General features: G+C 34.6%; 2 protein-coding genes across 2 annotated transcripts; one reads left to right on the plus strand and one right to left on the minus strand.

The window, feature by feature from the left end:
• Positions 1-257: 257 nt before the first annotated feature.
• On the minus strand, positions 258-1,792 carry LOC133301373 (uncharacterized). Its single transcript, XM_061500996.1, has 5 exons — positions 1,740-1,792; positions 1,226-1,545; positions 927-1,122; positions 685-812; positions 258-388 (listed from the first exon to the last, which is right to left on the minus strand). The coding sequence occupies exons 1-5, from the start codon at positions 1,790-1,792 to the stop codon at positions 258-260; spliced, it is 828 nt and encodes a 275-aa protein (XP_061356980.1).
• Positions 1,793-10,146: 8,354 nt separating this feature from the next.
• On the plus strand, positions 10,147-14,037 carry LOC133301376 (polygalacturonase At1g48100-like). Its single transcript, XM_061500999.1, has 7 exons — positions 10,147-10,551; positions 11,394-11,525; positions 11,878-12,099; positions 12,186-12,230; positions 12,314-12,521; positions 13,146-13,336; positions 13,532-14,037. Exons 1-7 carry the CDS (start codon positions 10,147-10,149, stop codon positions 13,922-13,924), a joined length of 1,596 nt encoding a protein of 531 aa, XP_061356983.1. The 3' UTR covers positions 13,925-14,037.
• The last annotated feature ends 4,225 nt before the right edge of the window (positions 14,038-18,262 follow it).

The following is an 18,262-nucleotide window of genomic DNA, read 5'->3' on the forward strand; positions in this document are numbered from 1 at the left end:
GTGGTACGCGCCACATTATACTCTCGAGCATGCATCGATGTAGCCCTCTCGCCATTCTTTGTCTTGGCTTTTGTAATAACACTTGAGAAATGCTTCCTGATCTCAGCATCTTTCTGTGCTTTGCACCCTTGTTTGAAAAAGTAACGAGCAAGTCGACTATATGTGCATTTGACCAAAGAAGTTATTGGCACGTTCCTCGCTCCCTTGAAAACCCTGTTTACTGATTCAGGCAAATTTGTTGTCATGTGACCGTATCTTCATCCACACTCATCATAATTCTGAGTCAATTTCTCTTTTGGAATGGCCTCAATCCATGCAGCAACATCTGGACTAATGCTGCAAAACTTGATATACGCAGCATAAAAATAGTCTTTATTTGGAATATATCCTGCGAAAAAACATAAATAGACAATATTACCAAAACGATGAAGTTATTACACATAGTACGTATTTTGTTTGAGTATATTACCTAGCCTCTTTAGAAAATCCTTCTTGTAAAATTGCTCCATACATAATGCAGGCAAAACACATGGTACACATTAGGAGGTTGCCATCCAATGACTGGATTGCCGACTGCTGATATAATGGTTTTATGTCGATCAGAAATAAGACATATACCAGTCTTATTTGTTACATGCATTCAGATGGATGCCAAAAAATACTCCCATGCTTCTTTGATTTCACCTTCAACAACTGCAAATGCAATTGGCAACACCTCATTGTTTCCATCTTGGGCTGTGACGATCAATAATGTCCCTTTGTATTTATTGTACTTATGCGTACCATCGACATGTATAACTGATTTACACCATCTGAACGTCTCGCGACATTAACCGAAAGTCCAAAAAACACTTTGAAAAACCTTGTACCCATTAACAACTTGTTGATTCATGACATACGGTTCATGTTGAATATGATAAACAAACCTCGGAGAAAATTTCAAAATGTGCCCGAACCATCTTGGCGAGAACACATATGACTCGTCCCAATCACTGTAAATCTTAGCAATTGCTTTCTGCTTTGCCTTCCATGCTTTCCTATAAGAAACATTAAATCCAAAGAGACCAGTAACCCGTTCTTGTATCAGGATCACGACCACCGAGGGTGAAGCCTTGACCATGTCTGTATGACCATTCATAACAGATGCGTAATTAGTATTATTATCCGCATTCACTGATAAACATATATAAATTTCACATACAAATAGTTGAAGAATGCATAGTACCTAGAATGGCCTCAGAAATAAATTGCGAATCAAGCTGTCTATGGTCTTGGGAAAGGGTTGCGCTGACACAAGTATGTCTTCCAACCCATTTACTGACTACCCAGTTGCTGCTATTCTTCGGTTTAATTGCCCTTACTCGCCAATTGCAGCCTTCTTCATGCTTACGACATTTTATAGACAACTTCTTTGTAGTACTTTCAACCACTACAGCTTCTTGATGTTTATTCATACAGTAATGTTTTATAGCGGCTTGGACATTGCGCTTCGACCTGAACTCTTGTTTCAAATACATTTCCTCTCCTATTGTCACGAACCACGACCTAAAAAGAAAGATGGAAAAACATGGTAACTAATAAAAAATAAAAAATTAATAATACAACCCACTAACTAACCTGGTGATGGTGGAACAACCGCAATATTGGACATAGGGATAACAGTCTCGTGTGATATGGGATTATCATGATGTTCATCATCACCTAGATCGCTGTCATTCTAATCATGGTCATTTGCCAACAGAGTGTCTTCATCTTCCTCTTCCTCTTCATTGTCAGGCTCAACATCTACCATATAGTTTCTTTCTTCTCCATGCGCAACAGTTGATTGTGTGGGCTGGGGTACCGATGACGAAGGATTTTGTGTCTGACTGTTTAGGTCTAGCCCACGAATTGATGTTGACAGATACTCTGATGTCTCAATATCCACATATTACTCAACAAATTGAGACGTAGTAGAGTTTTGGACAAATGTTCCAAGAAAAATGTCTACGTCCTCATCATCAGATATTTCAAAACTTGGATATTTGCGATTTCCACATGGGACAATACCCGTAACTGAATATATTACCTGATTCTATTGCAACTTCAACTTCTGACGAATTTTCTCATGTAGATCTTCAATGGACAAGCCTCAGACAATATACATTGCTCTTTTCCCCCCTTCGAAGCTCAAATTGCCTACACTATTAATTTTAGAACCATTATAATTTTGAATGAATGAAATTGATCCATTGTAGTACTGTGTTTTTATGCAAATAACACACAAAATTAGAGGATATTGGTGACTCAAAATAAATAAATAAACCACGACATTAAAAACACATTACAAGTGATAGAATATAAAATATGAATGAAGCAAAGGTGTGTAAATATCAAATACAGAAATAGAAACATCAGACACTAAGTAAATTGTGACATATTGAACAACTCATTCTCAGATCGGAGGGTCTATATATACCCAATTTGGTAAAGTACTCTAGTAATTGTCAGTAACGAGACTACTTCTATATGTACTCGTTATGAGACATTGCCCCCACGTTTCCACCGACAACCACGTGTGCCGTCAAGTAATATTGCGGGACCAATGCTGACTGGATCACGTCAACTTGCATGACAAGATTAATCCTATATTGTCGTGTCAAATAAAATGACAGGATTGTGGCTGAAATCCGATATGGCAACAGATCACGTCAAGTATTCTGATGAGACTGATCGTGTCATGTTTTCTGACGCGTTTGACTGCTGTAGTTTGGAGATACATTTCAAATGTGCTTTGACTTGGAAAAACATTTGAAAAATGTTCTTAGTACATTAGTTTTGCTATATATATATATATATATATATATATATATATATATATATATATATATATATATATATAATAATTTTGTATACCTTAAATAATAAAATTTTTACGTTTCGTCTCATTTTTATAATTTACATTTCTAACACACCATTATATTTCTACATAAAAATTCGATTTTAACTAGATTGCATGTGACTAAAATGACAAGTAATCAATATTCAGTATGCGGATGTAAGGGTCAAAACTCAAAACAGGTCAACGAGGTCCTCATCACTTTTGTATATCTACTATCTAAGAGGTGGACTTAGTAAGAAAACAATAATAATTCATGATCTTAAATGCAACAGTATGGAAATACAAATGTTCCGGATTCTACATGTTTGAATTGAGACAAGTAATTACCTGTATCTACCACCTACTATAAAATTTTTTTTTATGCCTGCTTTGTCTTTTCATCTGTAAGTATTGATTACTATATGTCACCACCAAAAAACTTATGGTCCCCTGTCTTTTCCTTTATATATGGAGATCATTATTAATTACAGCAAGTGCTACATCTGTGATTGTGATACGAGTGTATGATTTAAAACGAATTTGTATTAAGAAACATGCATTGCATTGATTGATGGGTTAGCAAGTGCTATAACTCATATGTGTTATATATGATAAATATAGTGTTCAACAGTGATTAAACAATGACACCATTTTTTTTTAATTTTCTTCATAAAACAATTCATAATTTTTCAACTTCTTTAAAATGTACGGCATCCTAATCTTCTGCATAAATTTCGTACTTGTGGATATGGTACTTATTTTGGCAAGTCTGATCTAAATGGCACAATGAACATTCCTTAGTAGCAAAAACCAAAATGGCACATGGGTGAGCACAGTTCACAGTTCACACTCATCATGGCCAAAAAATGAAGTTGTTGTCTCTGTGTGAATGTGTCGCATCGTTATTTGTCGTGGGATAAGGGTCACGCACTTGCATTATAGACCAGGAAATAAGAGATAAATGTCTCAGGGGTCTCTTCCTCCAAAGAATTATTGATGAAGCAAAAGCAACAATCCGTGAATGTATATTGCTAAAATGACTTTCTGTAGGCCATGATCACAAGAAAGGTTCATGCGAAACAAAACATAAAGATGTGGACAACTACATTTTTAAAAAAATAAGGTTTAGCAATTGATAATGCCATTTTGGGCTAAAGGTGGCAATAAAGGTAAAATTTGATGGATATTACACTTTTGTCTTCTTTTTTATTTTTCTTTTTTAATTAATTTAAGAATAAAAAAATTGAAGATTATAACACAAAGGAAAATGGGTCTTCTTCCAACTGAAAATTCACATACACAAGAAGCCAAACTGTTAGTAACAACATCAATGAGGAATTCCCAATGTGAAAAATTCAGCTCAGCCACTTAGGTTTACTTGACATTTAGGATTGGCACTTGTCGAAGCTTGTGGTAATACTTTAACCTTTAAATGGGGTAATCTTTCTTTAACCTTCTAGTTACAAAATAATAATAAAATCAGTTCCTATTCAATCTGCATTGCTCGTTGTGAATACATATATGGTAAAATTATTAGTTTAATGTACTGATGTTCATCTTCAAATTTCTAGAATGATCCGTGAACCAAAAAGCAGTAACTAGTTAGAAGTAGAACTACCTCTAATGTAGCACATTTTCTACCACTACCAACAAATTTCAATTGATTGTTGAGGTGAAGTGGAATCTAATTGTTGTTAAAGTGAACTGATTCTTTCAATTATTTTCTCTTAGTTAGCGGAGGGAATGGCCGAATGGGTCCAAAAGTGTATATTGGTTTTCTTATTGAGGAGAATCACGTAACTAGAAACATTTATATAATGATCTCAAAATGATTGTAAGCAACAAAAAAACAAAATTCCAGTGCAATATCTATGATTAAAAGCGATGATGCATAAAAAAATAAACAAATAAATAAAAACTCACCAAGAAGTGTTTCATGCCTTCCGTTTCTCAATTATTTGTCTTACGATTACTCTCAAAAGATTGTATATTTATGAGGAATACATTTTTTATGTCGGACGAGAGATACAATTATTTTATACACACAAAAATAAAATAACTAGGATCAACGAAAAAAAAGAAAAGAGAAAAAAGAGAGAGTTCAACACCCATTTTTTTTATGTATGCATGAGACAAAATTGTCTCATGCAACGTAACATCAAAAATATATTTTCTTGTATTTATATAAATATAATAGAATTATATTTATCTCATTCAACATAAGATAATTCATCTTTCTACACACGCATAACAAATGTGAGTTTCATCTCTATTTTTTTTTTCTCCAATCACTTGTAGCTCCCTCTTATAATTTTGTTTCACTAATATAAGATAACTCATCTCAACAACATAAAAAAAATATTTTCCAATATAATAAGGGAAATACAAGTATAATATTGTAGGAAAGTTATTAAGTTATGTTATAGAGATAGAGATTGTAGGACCTATACTTTTTTTGTATTTTGAAAGAAAAAAAACATGGGTCCAACAATTTATATCCCTATAGCATAACCTAACAATTTTCCTACAACATATACTTAATTTTCCCCTATAATATTATAGTAATGTAAATTTGAACAATTTGTTTACTTTTTTTAATTTTCTTCTATATATACGACAGAGCAAAAGCATAGAAAAGGGCAGAAGCAGAGCTACTGTAAGGGCCAAGGGGAGCTATATATGTCCCCTCCCCCTTTTAATTTTTCTTCATTTTACATGTACTTTTTTTTTTAAGAAATTCTTTGACTTAACTTTTCATTAAGGGTTTCAATTTTCTCAGCAGAAAATTTTCTCATGTTGTAGACATATTTTACATGGGGTTCATATCTATTAAAAAATAAAAAAACAAAAGAAAATATTGTACGCAAATCGAAGGATCACTAGTAGAAAAAAATAACTCTCCTACGACATGAGAAAATATTTTCCCTTTCATTAATGGTGTTTTCTGTGTTTAGCTATGCCAACTAAAATGATTTAACGCTGACCCACGTGTAATTTTCTAATGTATATTTTGTATTAAAGAAAATTTATGATTAGAGCAAATTGCTGTCAGGGGAAACAATCTGTGGCAGAAAACTTATATGCAATTTATCTAATAAGCTAATGAAGATATATAATTAATTTGAGGGTGTACTTTGTGTGATGTATAAGGTATAATAGTATAAGTTTATATTATATGTTATAATATTTTTAGTTGTTTAGTGACTATCATATAGTATAAGCTTATACAGCAAAATTCTTTAATACATTAAAACGATATATAACTTAATCGGGCTTATGCGGGTGGGATTAGGTTTGATAAGGAGTTGTGTATTAAAATCGTTGACAGATACAATTCTCAAGAATTAATATATTATTTTAATATTAATATGTTAAATTTTTCAATATATTAGTTTTTAAAATATTGGAGATTTTTATTTTTATTAAAATTAATATATTTTTTGGACACACCGATCGATAAATTTTTATAAAACTTAATATCATATGACATATTTGGAAGAATTATGTAAATTCATTATTAAAGAATATTTTTATCATATATAATATTATACAGTATATTATCAAATATTATTTTATACAATATATTATTTTATATAATATAATGTCAAATATTATATAATATTAATATTTAATTAAATTTTACACAATTAGCTCTTATATTATCTTTGTTTAATTTATACTGGCCACCAAAAGGTACATTGGCCACCAAAAGGTATATGCCACTGTTTTTGGGGTTGGTGGGAGGTTGCACATTTGCAAAGTTATTTATAATTATTTGTGTGGGCCATATTTTGCTGCACAAGTGGCTCCCTCTAACTTGAAAGTATGAAATTGTTTATCATTCAGTTGGTCACTTGAACATATTCTCAACTTAAATAATGGAGCACAAACAACCCCAATCATATTTGTGTGCACGAAGCTCACGAGAGGACTTAAAAAGTTCACGAGACGAGCACATAAGCATAAAAAGACGGTTAGAAGGTCGTACCGTACTCCTTTTCTCTCTCTCTCTAAATTATGCCATATTTTATTTTTTACCACCCCAGAATTGAGGGGAGAAAAAAAAAAAAAAAAAAGTAAACTAAGACAAATTGGAATTAACTATGGGAAAAAAATAATAAGCAGAATTAATAAGTATACATGTGGGTTTTTCATGTCCTCAGGTACAGGGAAAATGTCTCAAATGCATATATATTCCTGATCGAGTTGTGCATGCTGGATATAGCATGTTGGGTTTGATTAAAAGATGTCAATCCGTGATAACATGCCTGCTTTTACCCAAAAATAGAAATACTTTATTTATTGGAAAGTAGCAAAACTGGTCACCATGTGAAACAAACAAGGAAATCAATGTTGTAATATTATATCATAATCGTTTAACCTGCAGTAAAACATTTTTGCCCCCAACTTCTATATATAAACATAAAAAAGGGGAAATAGCTAATTATTGTTTAATCCTAGTCCTGTTTTATTTTATTATCGGGGTCATATTAATCAATTAGAATAGTGCATTATTCATCTTGGAACTATACTATATATTGTTGCTGTTTATGAAACATAATATTAGTATATGAACACTGTTATAAGCAACATTTTTTGTGAGAAGAAATGAATAAAAGCTCATTAGAGGAAGAGGATCATTGTTGGAAGCCAAATCTGAAGGGAAAAGCACGGATGGAAAAGATCAAGGGACTCACAGATACCCTATAAATGACGAGTTGCTTTCTAGCAGTGGCATTTATGTAAATATGTCGCTGACACAGCTGAGATTCAACCAGAGCTCCTCAAGTACTCGAGAAGAGAAACTCTTAGTAAAGTGAACTGATGGAAATAACAGACAGAAATCCTTATTTGATGATTGATGATTGCATTGAGAGTCCACTCAACCTTCATGCCCATCGTTTTTGTTGGAAATCGACAACATACAAATCAAAAACAGAAAAGAAAAAGAGAGAGAATAGATACAGCGATTTACCCTGGTTCATCCAATTAAGGCTATGTCCAGCTTGTCTGTACTATATTCACATCACCCGCCACTTGTTACAAGTCACTTGGTTTACAAGGAAAATATAAATAGGATTAGAAAATCCTAACCGCAGCTATTCATGGGCCCAAGCCCAAACTGCTAAAAAAATTATAATAAAACAGAGGGTCACAACAGTACCTAGCCTCAACGAATCTGGGGGCGCTGCCTCCCGAACCCCCGCCCGCTCACCTGGGAGCGGAATCCCAGTTGCCTTTCTGCTGACCCCAACAACTAGGGCCCTCATCAGCATGCGAAGTATGAGCCATACCCAACAGTTTTCACCACACAAAAAAAAAAGCTTTATCATGTATTTTTGTCATGAATTTTTTTAAAAGACATGTTCTATTTTTATTATAAATCAACATAATGTAAAAGATATCAACTGAACTTTACTTTAATAAAGACTTTTATTTCTTATAACATCAAGTGAAACATCTTTTCTACAAAATGTGTAGCTTGCTGATTAAGTGAAGATTCAAATTACTCCTAATTGCGAAGTGAACCTATAACATCCACAAAAATGCCTCATTAAAAATTAAAACAGACTGGTAGTCATATAAATAATGAAATAGGATAGCCAAATGATTCAAGTATTTTCTTTTTTAATAAAGAAAAAGAAAATGTTGAATCATTATGGAAACCTCATATGTAGAAGAGTTACACATGACATGGAGATTGGAGCATTGGGCAAAATCATTGCCCTGCCTCTTAATCATCCAATAAATTAATGCATTCCACATTACATCGGGATTTTGACATATGATATTTGGAAAGTAAAATTTCTTGTTCATTTGTTTGACATATATATGTGAACTTTGTTCTTTGCAATATTTCACTTTTCCTGTTTTGGGGACCTCAATAGATTTGAGAAGCATATGCACAAAAATGCTGTTCAGCAGGAGCATGATATCGTACTTTTCCTTTTGTTTTTATTCGTATGAACAGAAAATGTTGTCTAGCAAAACCATGAATGTAAAAATGCTACAAATCTGTGGGCGTAAGGAGGGTTTCTTTAAATAATGATTTTCTTTTTCTTTTTTCCTAATAAAGCATTCAGGTTCATTCATTTTTCTTCTCTCAATCTCTTTGGGGTCGTTAGCAAATTTGCACTTTTGATCTAACAAGGAAAAGAGGAACACAAATCCCGAATTTGGAGGAAATACCCTTAAGTCGTTGTTGCTCTCTGATCATATTAGAGTGGCTCATGGCTTAAGAAGACAAAGTACAGAAAAGTCCTGGCCCGTGAAGGTTGCATGTGATGATTAAGAGCTGTTATAATCAGTGCCCTTGACCCATTATAGACCCACTCACGTGTATCAGTTGTCTTTTACATCAAATCTTGATTCATTATATTCCTAATAGAAGTATGACTTAAATATTTTTAATACACAATTTGTATGAAGCAAGCAAGAAGGAGAAATACGATGCATATTCCATATGTGAAACTAATCGCTCTGTGGTCATAGTGATAAAGTGCAATAATCTCTCTCTCAAACTAAAATTGATAAAGTGCACTAAAATCCATATTTCTTGGTTAGCCCCACAATGAAGAAGGGTAAATTTTATATCAAACTCATATCTATCTATGAAACAGGTCTTGAATATATATAAGAAGGTTTTCAGGACCAATGATATTTATTATCCCCATTGTCATTATTCACTCATAAGTTGTATATAATTGGTAATTTGGTACTAAGCAAATAACTAATCATGCTAAGCTACAAAATAAAAGTAAAGTTGGACAAGACAACAGGTAGATATGCCTCTGTCCTCATCAAAGAGTATAGTTATGCTGGGCATGAATGTATGCATAGTTAAAAGACAATTGTTACCCCACAAGCATTCGGAATTTCCCTGGTCTTTACCATGAGGATGTGGTTATGTGGTGAGAATTCAATTCCCCATATCTCCATTTTCATTCCACTAGGTCCAATAGGACATCCCTTTAAAAATATAAAAATTATTTAGTCACATGTAATGACTTTTTGGATATGTGGCAAGTGAATAGCAGCCCCACTGCACACTTAACATATTCTAACCAAAATTCACAAAAAGGAAAACAAACTTATTAATGAAATAGGAAAGGAAGATAGAAAAATGAAGGATAAATTATCAAGAATATTTTTATACTTGTGTCTTATAAGGTTTCAAGTGCTCTCCTTATATAAACATAACCGTCACTTGTTTTGGCAATGCAAAGAAGTCCTCTCTGTCTCTCTGCCTCTATACTGAGTTTCTACTCACATTTTAACTTCTAAAAATGAGTGGCTTGAGTTTCAGGGGCTTCACATACATGCTTCTCATTGCATTTCTTGTTTGGTCTTCCAATTTTGAATCCTGCATTGCAAGAAGAGGCAAGCATTGGAGGCAGAGAAGAACTGTCTCAGCTTCTCTTTTTAATAAGAAAGGAAAGAGTTATGGCAATAGTCACAATCACCATGGTGGAGGATCAAAACCAAAGCCACCAACACATAAAAGTACTCCACCATTACCAAAGGCTCCACCATGTAAAAGCACTCCATCACCACCACCACCACCAATTCCTAAGCCGAAGGTATATACTCCATCACCTCCGCCACCAAAAGTTTACAATGGGGGCCATTCTACCATCTTTAATGTGCTAGATTTTGGAGCTAAGGGAGACAGTCATAGTGATGATACCAAGGTAACTCTTTGAATCTGATTATACTTCAGCAAATGGTTTTAATGTAGCTTTTTCTGACAAGCTAACACCAAAGGTGTTAAGAGTTTTCAATTTATCACAGAAGGGCATGCAGGGTAATCTTCTGATTATGTTATGAAATTTACTGGTATAGTTAGAAAGAAGAGAGAAGTGTTCATGTTACTTATGCTTAACAATTTTTACAACATTACATTATTCAGCATTCGTTTTAGAATTCAGGGAAGTTCTCTTAAAACTGTGATGATGTCGTTGAATTATTAGGGAAGCAGGCATTGTAAAAGAAAACATTTGGTAAAATTTAGGCTTCGGAAATTGCACTATGCTCTTTGACCCACAGATAAAAAGAGATAGAGGGGTAAAAGGCTTTTTTTTTTGGGGGGTCCAAGGAAAAGGGCGTTGAAAATCACAGAATCAGAATCTTTTTCTTTTCATAACCTCTAATGATGAGGGTTTCATCTACCCAATTTGGTGGTATCATAAATTAGTTTTTTTCCTTTTGTCTTGTCTTTTGGGCATGTACTACTAGGGAGTTATTAATTGCTATTAAAGAAAGTTTACTGCGTAGATAGATAGATTAGTATATGATTGAAAGCTGAATAGTGAAAAATACAAAAAGGTGAAGACACAAGAACAAACAAAAAGAGTTGGGCCCACTTGATGAGTGATTCTCGTTAGAGCAGTTGATTTGGGTCATGATTCCTACAATAATTGTAAAACAACACACTCACAAACTAAACACCCAACCTTGTTACCATGACTATGAATACGGTTTACTGTTATTTATGTGTGCGTGCTTCACTGAAGTAGCTATTTATGCAACACAGGCATTCCAAGCAGCATGGTCTGCTTCATGTAAGGTAGAGGCATCAACCATGCTCGTCCCATCGGATTACGTCTTCTACGTGGGACCTATTTCCTTCTCGGGCCCATACTGTAAACCCAACATTGTTTTTCAGGTAACATACATATTCATATGTATACATACATATATAGGTAACATGTGAAAACATAATACCCCGCATCCCAATATTCACAAATCACAAAATATGTTTTAGCCAAAAAGACAATAACATGTGCCTGTCTTTTTGCCAATTCAGAAAATTACATAACAAAGAACAGTTAATTGTGTTTTTTCCTAGAAACCTTGGTTTAACCATCAACTCTTCATATCTTTTTATCTTTTTTTTCTTTCACTTGATAAATATTTATATATTCACCTCTACACAGTGACTGTACCTTTCAGTTATACCTACTGAAGCAACCGACGGTTGAATTGTAATTTAAGCTAATAAGGTGGTATTGTTTCAGCTTGATGGTACAATTATTGCTCCAATAGACCCCAATGCTTGGGGTGAAGGATCACTACAGTGGTTGGAATTCACAAAGCTGGTGGGAATTACCATTCAAGGAAAGGGTGTAATTGATGGAAGAGGCTCAGTCTGGTGGCAAGATTTCCCATTTGATAATCCCATAGATGATGAAGAAAAGCTCATAGTCCCATTAAATCACACAAAGAGACCACCAGTGCCGGTGATTATCTTTGTTAATTTGCACTTTAATATAGCACTTTGTTTCTCCCCTGAAGCTAATTGTTTATATTTCTACAATTGTACTAGATACAAAGTGAGTTGGGAAGAAAAATGCCTAGCACCAAACCAACTGTGAGGACTCCTTAAAACTCTACAAAACTATTGGGGTTCATGTTAAAGAAGGTTTTTTTAATGATTGTATTTTTGTTCCACAGGCTATTAGGTTTTATGGGAGCTTTAATCCAACAGTCACGGGCATAACAATTCAAAATAGTCCTCAATGCCACCTTAAGTTTGACAACTGCAATGGGGTCCTGGTCCATGATGTGAGCATTTCATCTCCTGGTGACAGCCCTAACACAGATGGAATTCACCTTCAGAATTCCAAAGATGTATTGATTCACAGCAGCAAATTAGCATGTGGTAAATTTTCAATTATTAATAAGTGATTGCACATTTTTATGATCATTAAAATTAACAACACAAGTTCACAAACCAAGTTTGAGAATTGAATAAGAACAAAATACTTGTGAATTTCAACTCTATAACTTATGTGGGCAGACAAATATATAGTAAAAATAAAAATTCAAAACAAATGAAAACCGAAGAGCATGACATTATCTTATCCTATCCTTGGCCACAATGCAGCTAACAATCTACCAATATTTTACATATTGTATCCATCAGTTGCATGACACGTGTCAAGTCCAAAATCCATACTGCATCATCTAATATTATCATACTCTTTTAACTTTTTTTTTTTTAATTTCTTCCACTATCCTTGTCTCTATTAGGGAACAGAGGTTCTGCTTTTTGTTCCTACTTACCAACCTTTTAATTGAGGCCCTACTTAGCAGAACATAGGATGAATATAGCACATCAGAAGTTCCTTTACAAGATGAACCAAATTTTTCAACAGAGAACACTTTAGAGAAAGAAAAAAAAAAAAAATGCATCTAGGGAAAAACAAAAACATTTGATGAAGACCACTAGACATAGATATTTCAAGTAGGCTAAGTATTGTTTTGAATTTCAACTGTTGAGCAGGAGATGACTGTATTTCCATACAAACTGGATGCTCAAATGTATACGTACACACTGTCAACTGTGGGCCAGGACATGGAATCAGCATTGGAAGTTTAGGAAAGGATAACACCAGAGCCTGTGTCTCAAACATTACTGTCAGAGATGTCAACATGCACAACACAATGAATGGTGTCAGAATCAAAACATGGCAGGTAAAATATGTTCCATACAATAGTCATAATTAATACAAAAAATAACTCTTCCACATGTTAAGCAGTAAATAATAGGCTTCTACAAAATCATTTTTTTTTACCACTTAATGCAAAAATACTGCTAGTACTATGATGGCATTGATAAAATCACTGAATAGTTAGATTTCTAACAAAAATTAAATAACATCTCTGCAGGGTGGATCAGGGTCTGTGCAGGGGGTACTATTCTCAAATATACAAGTTTCTGAAGTCCAGCTTCCTATTGTGATTGATCAATTCTACTGCGATAAAAGAACATGCATAAACCACACATCAGCTGTGGCTCTTGCAGGAATCAACTACGAAAGAATAAAGGGTACATACACAGTAAAGCCAGTGCACTTTGCCTGCAGTGATAGCTTACCATGTGTAGATGTTTCTCTAACCTCTGTTGAGTTAAAACCAGTTCAAGAACAATACCACCTATATGATCCATTCTGCTGGGAAACTTATGGTGAATTAAGAACTCCCACAGTTCCACCAATTGGTTGTTTACAGATTGGGAAGCCATCAAGCAACAGGATTCAGACCGATCATGATTTGTGTTAAACTATCAATCTTAGATATGTAAATTCAAATGGTTATTCACCTGGTAAGGTGGAAGCAGTTTTAGATATTCCTTCACACTGTTAGCCAGTTAGATGAAAGCATGTATATTCCAAAAGTCCTACTTTATAGGGAAATTTTCTTCATTATGAGAATTATATACTAGCCCTGCTTTCAGCAAGAGGCCAAGAGTATTATTATTTGTATTGTGATGAAATGCAGCCTTGTAGATATGGCAAATTGCCTGAGTGTGAGATATTGTTATACAAGTTCTAGCATCTATGTATGCAATAAAAACATCATCATCTTCTCCACAAATTCAGAATTTTGGTATTCTAACCAAAGAACAAGATCATACTCAAGTAAAACTGTGAGGATTTTTGACTATGCACTAACGAGAAACGCAGGTGACATCAAACATGATGATGAGTGCATAAACACAAATCATGATAGAAAAAAAATTAATTTAGTTTGCTGAATATATTTTTACTTCAAAGTTGCTTTTTAAAAGAAAATCTTTAATAGATATAAAAACTGTATTAATTAATATCAACATTACATGGATGAAAATTTTATAGAAATGCATAAAAAAGTAATTAAAATTTGCTTAGAAGTTTACGAAGGGAAAAGTATTTACTGGAAGTGACAAAAATGTGCGGTGAAAAGAAAATGGAGCCAAATGTTATGTATTTAAATTTAGAATTGATTTGAAGTCCTTTTTTTTTTTTGATAGACTGAAGTCCTTTTTTACATAGACAATACTTTATGCCCAAAAGATATTATTATTTCATCATACTTAGAATTTAATTATTTTTTTATTTTGAAATTATCACAAATATGTATTGTACTCTTATTAAATTATTGATAACTTTTATTGCATATATTTTCTATAAATTATTAGGTATTCAATCATCACAAGTAATTTTCTTTAAATAATCTTATTATAAAAAAATTTCAAAACAAAACAAAACAATACAATAATATTAAATCAATCACTAGTGAGCTTTTTGACCCTTTTGCCCCTCATTAATTAATTAATAACCAATTTGCCCTCATCCAGAACTATCCACCAACCTGCCCCTCTTTAGTCGACTACGTTGCATTTTTAGTCGATCAAATGGTCAAAAGTCAGAATTTGGATACCACGAAATGTAGTCGACTAAAAATACATCTTGATCGACTACATTTTTGAGATATTTAGTCGACTAAAGAACGATATTTAGTCGACTAACTTTCGGCGGATTTGTTTTTAAACCCCCCTATTTGGCAGAGGGGGTGTAGTGAACCCTAATCGACTAAGGAGAGCCCCAAACCCCAAATCGGCAGGAGCAGCTGAAGAACATCCCAAACCCCTCCCCCAGGCGTGTGGATTGCACCAAAAAAATGGTTCAAATCGTGAAATCTGAAGGATAGGTAAGATTTTTTAATTTGCATTGTGTTTTAGGTTTTGAATTTTTTTTATTTTTTTGCTGTCCGAATTTTTTGTTATCGTAAGAGTTGTTGGAGTTGATTATTGTTAGCAAAAGCTGGGTCATTTGTATTTTGTTTGACTTTCATTACCACCCTTTGTTAAAAGTCTTTATTTGTACACTACTTGAAATTTGTTACATGTTCAATCTGCTTTGTGAGTGTTGCTGTAACTTTCTGGTATTTTTGTTTTGGTATGTGGGAAAAGTTAGCTTTTCGTGTGTAGGTATTGGTGTTGCAAGTTTTCATTAGCATCATGACATGTTTCATATAGTTAAATGCTGACATGTTTCATTGTAGGTACCCTAAACAAATGACGGGCCGCAGAAGACCAAGCAATGAGGGCAATGAGTCACTTGAGAGACGCACCAAGCATAGGCAAGACCGGCCTTCTTCGTCAATGCCACAAGACGAAGAGCCTAATACTGTCGACCTCCCGTATGGGTACCTGTTTGAGGACGACCCTGCCGTCCACGCTTCATTCGTACGTGACCATTTGAACCGGCCGTTATGTGCTCCAAAATCTTTGGATACAACTTTTTTTGCTACGGAGGGATTTGAAATTGTGGGGCTGTTGGAGGCGGCACATCTGAGGGTGTTGGCCGAGACCCTGTGTCCGTATTCAGAGCTTATGGTGCGGGCCTTCTACCATAACCTCAGCTACGTACATGGTGAGCTGAGGTCGAGGGTCTGTGGAATAGAGATCATCATCATCATGACGGCACCTGCATGGTTGGAGATACTCGGCTATGATTTTGACTCTTCTCAGACTGTGGCGTATGACGCTGATAGTGGTGTAGTACTTCCAGGATATGTACAACAGGATGCCGTGCAGGAGCAGAGAAGAGTCTGTGGGGAACAGATGCACTATACGGTGGGATTGCTTTCTGTGGAGTCCCATATACTACACTATGTCCTCACCCACGTTCTATTTCCGCGATCTTTCAATCATTCCAGGGTGTTGGAACATGACATTCCCATTATGTGGGCTATCCGACATGCCCAGATGGTGATACATACTGATTAACGTAAACATACCTTAGGAAGTTAGATACATCGAATAATACATACTGATAATGGCTGCACATATCACATCAGAATCCAACTATCTATGATCCCGGGTAAGACCTTGGTTTAGGCAAGTGTGTTCTTTCCCCCACTTACTGACCACCCAAGTATTTCCATTCTTCGGCAACAATGCCCTCACATACCAGGGACATCCATCATTATGGCTTCGACACTTCATCACAAATCTATGGTCATCACTTTTTGCCACAACGGCAGTACGGTGAGCCTTCATACAATATAATTTGACTGCATGTTGCATTTCAGATTTGCTACGAAACTCCTGATACAAATATAAAAGATCCCCTAATTGCCAGCCACTGTGATCCTCATCAGCACCATACAATATCTCCGTCTCATCATTAGGGAGGGCCCAATTAATGAAGGAATAATGTGAGCTTTCATTCCAAAATGGCTCGACCTCATAACCTACGGATGCATTATAATGCCACCATCAATACCAATCATAACACAAAAAATAATTGCTAAATTAAATCTTTAAAAACGAATCTTACCACTGCTAACAGGGTCAATACGAAGTGGTCTCGTAACCTGCGAACCCGGGGATGGTGAGCTTGTGTCAACGTCGAAATCACCCTCTACGTCAGTATCTGACGTGTCACCTAGCGGAATAACACTCTCAGGTTCACCGTCCTCATCGCTGTCCATATCGGCATCCTGCCCATCCTCATCTATTTCCCGCAGTGTTATCTGACTTATGACAGGTGTAGGTGCAGATAAATTGACTATTCTTTCTTCATGACCAAAATACACTTCACTTATTGTATGCATGGGTGCAGATGAAGATTGACCACAATCTAATTCAACATATATCTCAATAAAATTTTGAAATTTTCGGTCAACAATTGCATCTATGACACATTCCACATCTTCATCATCACATATATAGTTACCAATGTAGTATATAGCATCCTTACCAACTGTAGTCTCTACCCTGGCAATCATCCGCTGAACGCATTGGCTGCCTTCCAGACCCAATTTTTGTTGAATTCTCCCCTTTAACTTATTGTATGTAGTGCCCCGATTGATTTTCAACATTTTCGTTTTTCCTTCAAATTGAACATCATTGGGGCCTTCATAATGCTTTCCATCATAGTAGATCATTTTTACATACATGTTTGAACTTGTGCTCATCTTCCACACGAAATTGGGACTAGGTTGGGAGTTTGGGTTCGGATTTTGGGGGTTTGAAATTGTGCAATGACAATGATTTCGCAATATTAGGGCTTTAGAGACGGTGGGATGAAATACAATCGGATTGCAAGGATTACACATGAAAACAGGGAGCTATTTTGGTTTACACAACAACAAAAATCAAAATGAGACCGAGAACATGGAAATATAGGGTTTAAGTCGACATTTAGTCGACTAAATATCCCAAAAATATAGTCGATCAATATGTATTTTTAGTCGACTACATTTCGCGGTATCCAAATTCTGACTTTTGACCATTTGATCGACTAAAAATGCAACGTAGTCGACTAAAAAGGGGCAAGTTGGTGGATAGTTTTGGATGAAGGGCAAATTGGTTATTAATTAATTAATAAGAGAAAAAAAGTCAAAAAGCCCAAACTAGTGTTAATGAAAAAGTATTCTCATCCTGATCCAATTCCATTTGAACATGATTGATTTAGCTTTTTTGGTTTTTTTTTTTTTAATTTCGAAACCAACGCAACAGTCCAACCTAATAAATTAAGTTCATGAAATTAATTTTCTATAAAATAAATGATATTTCATAAAGTTAATGTGACCCATGTTATGTAACATTGAATAAGAAAATTAACTTAG

Source organism: Gastrolobium bilobum, unplaced genomic scaffold (genome assembly GCF_033153095.1).
Source record: "Gastrolobium bilobum isolate Gb01-03AN ecotype WA unplaced genomic scaffold, APGP_CSIRO_Gbil_v1 utg4269, whole genome shotgun sequence".
In the NCBI taxonomy this organism is placed as follows: Eukaryota; Viridiplantae; Streptophyta; class Magnoliopsida; order Fabales; family Fabaceae; genus Gastrolobium; species Gastrolobium bilobum.

Excerpts from the sequence above, each read along its gene's own strand:
- LOC133301376 (XM_061500999.1), top strand. The coding sequence starts at position 10,147 with ATGAGTGGCTTGAGTTTCAGGGGCTTCACATACATGCTTCTCATTGCA. Across the intron at positions 11,526-11,877 it reads AACCCAACATTGTTTTTCAG|CTTGATGGTACAATTATTGC; the intron begins GTAACATACATA and ends GTATTGTTTCAG. Across the intron at positions 12,100-12,185 it reads CAAAGAGACCACCAGTGCCG|ATACAAAGTGAGTTGGGAAG; the intron begins GTGATTATCTTT and ends CAATTGTACTAG.
- LOC133301373 (XM_061500996.1), bottom strand. The coding sequence starts at position 1,792 with ATGGTAGATGTTGAGCCTGACAATGAAGAGGAAGAGGAAGATGAAGAC. Across the intron at positions 1,546-1,739 it reads GAGGAAGATGAAGACACTCT|GTCGTGGTTCGTGACAATAG; the intron begins GTTGGCAAATGA and ends CTTTCTTTTTAG. Across the intron at positions 389-684 it reads TGCATTTGCAGTTGTTGAAG|GATATATTCCAAATAAAGAC; the intron begins GTGAAATCAAAG and ends GTTTTTTCGCAG.